The sequence below is a fragment of the Emydura macquarii genome, unplaced genomic scaffold (genome assembly GCF_026122565.2).
Source record: "Emydura macquarii macquarii isolate MOO-44397 ecotype Brisbane River unplaced genomic scaffold, CSIRO-AGI_Emac_v2 contig_2205, whole genome shotgun sequence".
NCBI lineage: Eukaryota > Metazoa > Chordata > Testudines > Chelidae > Emydura > Emydura macquarii.
In genome coordinates, this window is record NW_027132342.1 from 34635228 (window position 1) to 34643690 (window position 8463).

Sequence of the window (8463 nt, forward strand, 5' to 3'; positions counted from 1 at the left end):
TTGGGGACCAATACCTCCCCAGAGCAGTATGTGCTGCATTTGTTGTTGATGGGAAGGTGAAGAGGTCCCTCATCCAAGTCCCCCTTTGGTCAAAAACACCACAAACTAGTGTTATGGAGTTCCCAGTTGTGGTCAAATCACAAATAATCTGCTGAGCAAGTCTGCGATCACGTTCTGAGTCCCTGGGAGATAGGCTGCAGATAACAGGAACTGGTGGGCAATGCACCAGTTCCAGAGGTTGGCTGCTTCTGTACAAAGAGTGGTGGACTTTGCACCCCCACTGTTTGTTGATGTAATGAACAGTGGTGGTGTTGCCAGACATAAGAACATGATGGGACAGAATGGATAGGAGAAATGCTTGGCATGCCTTCCTTATCACCCTCAGCGCCAGAATGTTGATTCTGGAGTCCATGTTCCCTATGTCATGTGGTCTCCCATGTGCGCTCCCTATCCTATGAGGGACATTTCAGTGATGATCGCCCTGTCCGGGAGGAGGGGAGAAAGAGGACTCCCATGCAAACCCATCATGGGTCTGTCCACCAGTGGAGGGGAGAGTGCCGGGGGGGGGAGGGGTGTACTGTCAGCATAAGGTCCAAAGCATGGCACAAGGGTGAGTAAGCTCTCTGATGCCACATCTGGAGGCAGTGAAGGTGGAGATGAGCAAAGTCAGTGACCTAAGTGCATGAGACCATGTGACCAAGGAGGAATAGGCAAGTCCTGCCTGGGACAGAAAGACTGTTTACTACATGGGCTATGATTTCCTGCAGAGTCTGGAACCTCTCCCTTGGCAGGTAAGCTCATGCTGTGGCTTGTTGGAGGCCCACTACAACTTGAGTTGCTTGACCACTGTCCTACAGGACTAGCATAGCTTCAGCTGCTTGCCTGGCTATTCTGACTCCTGTAGCACGATATCTTCCGGTTGGCAGAGATGAATTGGACTACTAAGTAACCTTGCAGAGGTCTCAGTTTCTGCATACCACGGCACATGGTACACAACATGTATGCTTGCAGCCGCACATAAATAATGGTGATAGGAACAAGTTATCCTTGAATGTCTGGGGGTACACGGTTTCATTGCCAAAGGGCATACTTTTACACCACCCCTCCTATCACCAGATGTTGTTTTGATGAACCCAATTATCATGGTGACAATGGAATGTAGCTAAGGGTGAAAACCCAATGTAGGTAATTAGCATATATGATAATGAGTAGAGAGGTAATTAGGTGAAAGCTGTTTATGGAAGGGTACAAGAATTCATTACTTAGACAAAGGGGCATGCTCCATCAATACCTGACTCCGCGGGAGGTGCTGCTGGTCAGACCAGAGGCCACTGACTCCCTGGTGGGACTCCTGAAGAAAGTCGTTCCTGTATATAGCCTTCTGAGTAACTGCTTAGCTCTCCAGGCTTAGTGAGTATGATATATTGTAGTTAATTTTAGGTTTTATATTCAGCTGCTGTATCTGTAGAAAACCTTGTACATTAAACCTTATTGATCTGCAAATCGGGCATACCAGGTCTCACTGGTATTCATACTGATCACTAAATGTCCAGTTATCAACATGACTGAACTGATGGAGGCCTCTATAAAGTCTAGGGATTGTGTGAGATCCAAAGTTGATTTTTCTATGTTGATGCTGACACTGAGGGAGGCAAGGAGTCTGAGCAACATAGAGGCTGAAAGCTGAGCTTTGTTTCTGGACTATGCCGCTAGGAGCCAGTCATCAAGACAGGGCAATACAAGGACCCCATAATGCCTGAAGTAGGCCACCACGACAGAGAAAACCTTGGTGAAGACCCTGAGAGCAGTGGTGAGTCCAAATAGCAGGATCATGTATTCAAAATGTTGTGGGCCAACCGTGAATCTCAGGAAACATCTGTGGGCTGGATGAATATTTATGTGAAAATAAGCATCCTGCATACCAAGAGCCGTAAACCACACGCCTTCTTCTAATGGTGGGATGATTGCTTGTAAAGTGACCATATGAAACTTGGCTTCGTGAGTGAAGCGACTGAGATGGTGAAGGTCCAGAAATGTTCTCCATCCACCTTTCCTTTTGGGTATCAGGAAGTAAATTGAATAGAACCCCATCCCTTGATACCCTGGAGGAACCCGCTCTACCGCCCCTCTTTGTAGCAAGGAATCCACCTCTAGGGTGAGGATGCTGTCATGAAGTGGTCTCTGAGGACAGTATCGGGGAGGAGGCTGTGAATGAGGTAGCATGATGAACGAGATCCTATAACCATAGGGGATGACATTTAGCACCCATTTGTGCGTTGTTACTGCACTCCAAGCTGTTAAGAAGAGTGCAAGACAACCCCCAAAGGGGCCGGGGTGGTTGTATGGCTGCAGGCAAGGTGGTTGATGGCTCTCTAGAGTTCCTCAGAAATAGCTCTGCTGTGGGGGTTGTATCTGGAAGGTGGAATGTGCAAGGACAGGCCCTGAGGACATGAACTTTGAGTCTTTTGTCACTTTCTTTGTAGTTCATAAGGCCTCTGATGGAAAAACTAAGAGGTTCTGTAATGCTGTGTGCATGCAGAAAGTTGAATTTACACTTCTGCTCAGGTGTGTAAACATCCAAGCGCTCCAGTCCTTGAGAATGTGGAGGGAGTTGTCCGTTTTCTGGTTAAAAAGATGGGATTCATCCAAAGGGAGGTCTTTGATGGTATTTTGTACCATACTAGGAAAACTAGAAGAATGGAGCCACAACTCCTTCCTCATGACTATGCCCATGGCCATAGAGCACAATGAGGTATCTGCCACATCCACCCCTGATTGAAATGATATTCTTGCTACTAACTTCTCCTCCTCTATGCTTGCTTGGAAGTGGGCCTGATCTTGTTGAGGCAGTTTTTCAGCAAAGTCCTCCAATTTGCTGTAATTCAGGAAATCATATTTGGCAAGTAATGTTGATAATTCGAGATCTTGAATTAAAGGCTGGCTGAGAAGAAGATCTTGTAGCCCAAAAGGTCCAGCTACGTGTCTTTCCTGTTGGATGGGGTGGAATGTGGGTACTGTTATCTAGCCCATTCCGCTGCCACCCAGACCACAAATGACTTGGGCAAGGGAGAACTGAGAAAAAGAAACTCAGATCCCTTGGCTCATATGCAGCAACATTTCTCTGTCCCCTGGGGGGTGGGCGTTCATGTGGACAGTGTATGCTAAACCATTCTAGCTGGCTCCAGAATGACACCATTGGTTGGCAGAGCAACTCTACCTGGCACCAATGAGTGAAGTATGTCCAGCAGCTTATGCTGTGTCTTGGATCTCTTCCAGGGAAATGTTCAGCTCTCCTGCCACTCTGCACAGAAGATCCTCGAATAGGCAGTAGTCAGCAGGAGATGGGAGAGACTCCGAAGCATCAGATGAGGACAATGTGAATCTCTCCTGCTCCAATGGTACCATCATAACTGGACTGAGCAGCTCTTCTTCCATCGTTGGTTCTGAGCATCTATTCGAAGGAGCCTGAGATGGTGAAATAGGCCATGTTCCTCTGACAGAACAGATGGGTTCCGAGGGTGGATACTGGGGCCAGGATCCCTAATAAGGCCAGCATGCTGCATTCAGAGTGCGTTGTGGTGGGCCCCAGGATGCCAGAAAGTAGGGACTCTATGGCAGCTTGAATAGAGGATACTGTCACCATGTAGAAGGCCTTGGCAGACCTTTTACTTATAGTGGCAGGAAGGGATGGATGGCCTCTGTCCCTCATCCTATTCTTCCAAAGACAAAAATTCAGAGACTGGTTCCATCAGTGGTATCAGCTGAAGCACGTACACTACCGGACCAGGGGATGAGGGGTGCCTCAGCTGTGGCATGCCTTGCGCAGAAGATAAAGTCTTCCTGGAAATAAAGATCCCTGATGGTGTGAAGACCTTGGCTCTCCCAGGGCAAACACTTCCCAACCTCCCTGGAGTCCAGGGTACTCTCTCAGTCCCTGGAACTGGTACAAGAGCAATGGTCTCCCTCGGAGTGGGCGACTCTCAAGATCAGAGGGATGCCTATGTTAACAGTGCCATCGCTTTGACCACATTACTCCTCTCTTTGCAGCCCTCTATTGCCTCCCCTTCTCTACCAGATCAAATACAAGCTACCTGTCTTCACCTTCAAAGCCTTTCACTGCCTACCCCCACCCTACCAATCATCTCTCAGTCACTATTGAAATGTTGGCTCCTGCCTTTGAGCAACCAATGGGACCAGCTGCCATTGCTTACTTCTTAAATTTTCAAACAAGCTCTTCTGTGCTTCCTCCCATGCTGCCCCTCATGACTGGGAGGATCTCTCCATAAACATCTTCAAAGCTACCTCATGATCCTCCTTCAAACCTCACCTTAAAACTCTCCTTTCCTATCATGCCTACAAAACCACAACAATGGTCAAGCTGCTGGTGAGCTCAGATGACAGCCTATCATGTTGACCAGTATGGTCTCCTAGTTTTCTTGTACTCCCCCATTTGTGTCCATCAGCTTTTTCTTGTCTTAAACATAGATTGGAAGCTCTTTGGGGCAGGGGCAGTCTTCTGTGTTTGTATAGTATCTCATAGGTGCTAGAACTAAGGTGCGGGGGTGCAGCACCCACTGACTTGAAGTGGTTTCCATTTTATACAGGGTTTGTCATTTGGTTCAATGGCTCTCAGCTCCCCCACTATGCAAACTGTTTCCCCACCCCTGCGGTATCTAACACAATGGAATCGTGGGCCATGACTGGGACTCTTAGGTACTGTAGTAACACAAATAATCAACAAGTAATAATAGATAGGCACACTCACTGTCTGTTTCAGATAAGCATGAACATATGAACTTGTATAAAAAGTAGCAGTTGTGGAGTACATGAAGGTAAAGAAACTCGTTTGTTAGAGGGTTTAGACATGAGAAGTATACAGACTTGTACTTGATTTCATTAATGTGTTTTAACAACTAAAATGGAGCACTAGACACTTGACATCAATACAATTCCAGTTCGAAAGACAAGGTCCAATTCTGATCCTCCACCACCTTGCACCTTTTGTAGTTCTTCACTCCTATGCAAAGTGGTATAAAATGCTATCATTCTGATTTAGTAGCAGTTTACATCCACTATGTACAGGGGAGAGCCAGAAGGGACCTTAGATCGTTTAGTCTGACCTCCTGTATAAAACTGGCTATAAAATTTCACTGAGGCTAAAAACTTTTGTTTGACTTGTGGTATCAAATCAAGACGCCTTACTAAAGTCGAAGTATATTACAACTGTGCAGTTTCCTTTATCAACCAAACTGATCATCTCATCAAAGAATAAAATCAGGTTTGTTTAACCAAACCTATTTTCCATAAAACCTTGCTGACATTAATTGTATCCTTTATTTCTTTATTGATTGAATCCAGTAACAGCTTCCATTATTTTGCTTAAGGGTGACATCAGGATAAGTGGCCTATAATTGGTCTGGACATTCTACTTGTTCTTTTTGAATACTGGTATGGCATTAATACTCTTTCAGTCTTCTGGAACTTCCCCAGTATTCCAAGATTTATTAAAATTAACATCAGTGGATGACAGATTTCCACAGCTATCTGTTTTAGGACTCTTAGGTGTAAATAATGCAGACCTGCTTATTTAAAAATGTTTATCCCTAGTAGCTTCTGTTTAAAATCCTTCTTGGTTATTTTTATTACAGTGGAGAAATAATGTTTATATTCTTATAACTAAAATTATTGTATTACAGCTGAATTAGTGGAAATTATTTAGAATTCTGACATATCACATGCTTGACTACCACAATGTTTAAACTACAGTCTAAACAGTAAGTTTAATTGAAGTTCCTTTATGACAACATAAAAACGACAAAGACTTACTAAAGACATAGCAGGGACAGTGCTCAAGGGTTTTTGATGTATATGGTACACACTTTTTCAAGGGGAAAGCAGTGGAAATTCTTGTTCTAATGTCATTCTGCCTCTCCAGTACAAAAGTGTTCAGTAGTGAAAACGTCTTTGGGAACATATTGAATGTAACGAATTATCTTGTAATTTACTTTACAATACAATTTACAATTACAATTAATTGTTACATAATTAATAAATTATATTGTAATTTACTTTAATTGTTATCAATTATATTGCTGTATTATGCTATTGCCAAAATATGACATATTTTGAAGGTCAAAAGAATTTAATTTTGTCAAGATTCACCAGAACATGTCTTCTTTCCAGGATACAAACTTTTCACAAACTACACATCAATTTAGCAGATTAATTTATTCCCTTTTAGAAAGTGTCATCATAATAAATGTAATAGAATTTTAAAATAACTGTCTAAAAATCTCTTGCTGTAATTTGATTTTTGTTTAGCATAAGTGGCATTCAGTCTCTCCACGAACAGGGCAGTTTTACCTATAATCTGATACTGTATACATCCTCTGCCTTAAACAGCACAGCACCACTTATTCGTTAAATTGTGATCTACTTTTGCTGTGATGCTACAGAAACAGCGAACAAAGTACACATCCATTTAGCTTCCTTAAGCATATTTTTGTATTGGTAAAACATACCCATTTTTCCACTTAAAATTGTCCCTATTTTCTAGTAAAAACAGAGATATTTGTTATGGTGAATACACCAAAATTGCTACTGGTGAAGATCAGGGAGGGAAGAACACACATGTGCACCACTGATGCCTATTAAAGGCTGAGGGCAGGCTCTCCCACAACACACCTGGCCCTATTTATACATTAGGCTTGGTCTACACTAGTGAGTTTTGTGGACAAAAGTCAGCTTTGGTCGACAAAGCAGTGCTGGTGGACACACTATATTCACCGCTGATAAAATGGCCCTTTTGACAGCAAAGGTAGGGTGACGCAGTGGCAGTGTAGAGCCGGGACAGAGCGGGACATGGGGGCAGGCAGCTGCCACCCACTGGGACATAGGCTGCTGGAGCTAGATAGGTCTCTCAGCTCCTGCAGTGCTGCCCCTTAGGTCAGTGGAAGTACTCCTGGTGAAGACGCACTCCAGGACTCAAGGAGAGCAGTGTGGACAAAATTCGTCCACATATAAGTCGACACATTTTCTAGTGCAGACAAAACCTTAGGGGCAGTCTCTTCTCCTCCCCACCACCACATACAAAAGAACCCCTGGCTCTCATAGGCTAGGAGCATTCACTGCTCCGCCCCCGCACACACAAACACAAACACAGGACATTCCCAACATCAGTCTTAGTCATTCCCTGCTTCTCCTCCCCCACCATGCACGCACACCCTGACCCTCATTATATTCTAGAGCAGTGGTTCTTAACCTTTCCAAACTACTGTACCCCTGAAGCCTGAGTCCCACCCCCACGGGGCTGAGGCATGTAACTTAGTTTCATGGTGCCCCTGTGGCTCCAGGCAATTGCCTTTCTTGCCACCCCCAATACCAGCTCTGCACTTGCGACCCCTCTAAAACCCCAGGTTAAGAAACACTGTTCTAGAGGCATTAGGTGCTCCCCCCACACACACACACAACTGACCCCCATGAAAGGCTTAGGGCCCCCCCCCCCCACGACAGATGTTCTCCTTAGTTCGGTCCCCGCTTCAGGCTGCGGGAGGGGCCGGGGGACAACTGGGCTCCCCCTCGCCCCCGCTGCCTCTAGCCCCTCTCTGCTCCGAGGGCGCCGCGGGCGGCGGGGTGTCGCTCACCAGGAGGCGGCCAGCGGGTTGCTCCTGTCCACGGCTTCGGCCCAGGGCTTGTACCAGTGGATCCGCCCGGCCGCTTCCCCCCAGAACTTCTCGGGCTCCGCCACGGCGGCCCGCAGCGCTCGCTCGTACGCGCCCTCGGGGGCGGCCTGGCCGGGTCCGGCGGAGAGGCAGCGCCGGGGGAGGGCAGCGCTCCCCGTCCCCGCGCCGCGCGGGGCTGGCCCCCTCCGCCAGCCATGGCCCCCCCAGCCCGCGCCGCGGCAGAGGCGCAGCGTCACCAGGCACTGGCGGCTCATGGTGGGCCGGGCAGGTCCCGTCCCGCGTCGCTGCCGGGGAGCGGCGGCTCCCTCCCAGTCCCGGCCCGAGACTGAAGAGAGCCACGCGGAAGCCGCGCAGGATCCCCTCCCCTGGAGCGAGCGCCGCTTTCTGCTCTGCAGCAACAGGTCTGCAGGCGCTAAAAGGCAGAGGCCAGCCCGGGCTTTGCTCCCGCCGCTGGGCCTCTTGGCCGACGGCGGTGATGGCCAGCGGCCAGGGGAGCTGCATTGCACAGGCGTGATCGCCCCGTTATCGGCGCCGGCCTCCTCTGCACCGAACAGCGGCCGGGCTCAGAGCCCCGCACAGCTCGGCTGGGCCGCTCCAGGCAAACCGGACCTCCCGGCTTATCCGGCTCTTTATCCAGAGCACCTGGAGGCCCTTGACACAGCTTCGATCAGCCCCCAGCAACATGTCCCTCAAAGCAGGGAGCACCTGCCCCCTGCAACCGCTTCTTTCCCCGTCCCCTAAAGCCCACGGGGGAGGCTCCAGCCCGCAGAACTAACAGCAG

General features: G+C 47.9%; 1 protein-coding gene across 1 annotated transcript in view; it reads right to left on the reverse strand.

Annotated features, from left to right (window-relative positions):
* Nucleotides 1-8159, reverse strand: part of ACSS3 (acyl-CoA synthetase short chain family member 3) — a 137867-nt gene extending 129708 nt beyond the window's left edge. The window contains exon 1 of the mRNA XM_067559880.1: nucleotides 7644-8159. Within this exon, the coding sequence (XP_067415981.1) occupies nucleotides 7644-7936 (293 nt within the window). The 5' untranslated portion in view covers nucleotides 7937-8159. The remainder of the gene's footprint in view (nucleotides 1-7643) is intronic.
* Nucleotides 8160-8463: the final 304 nt, after the last annotated feature.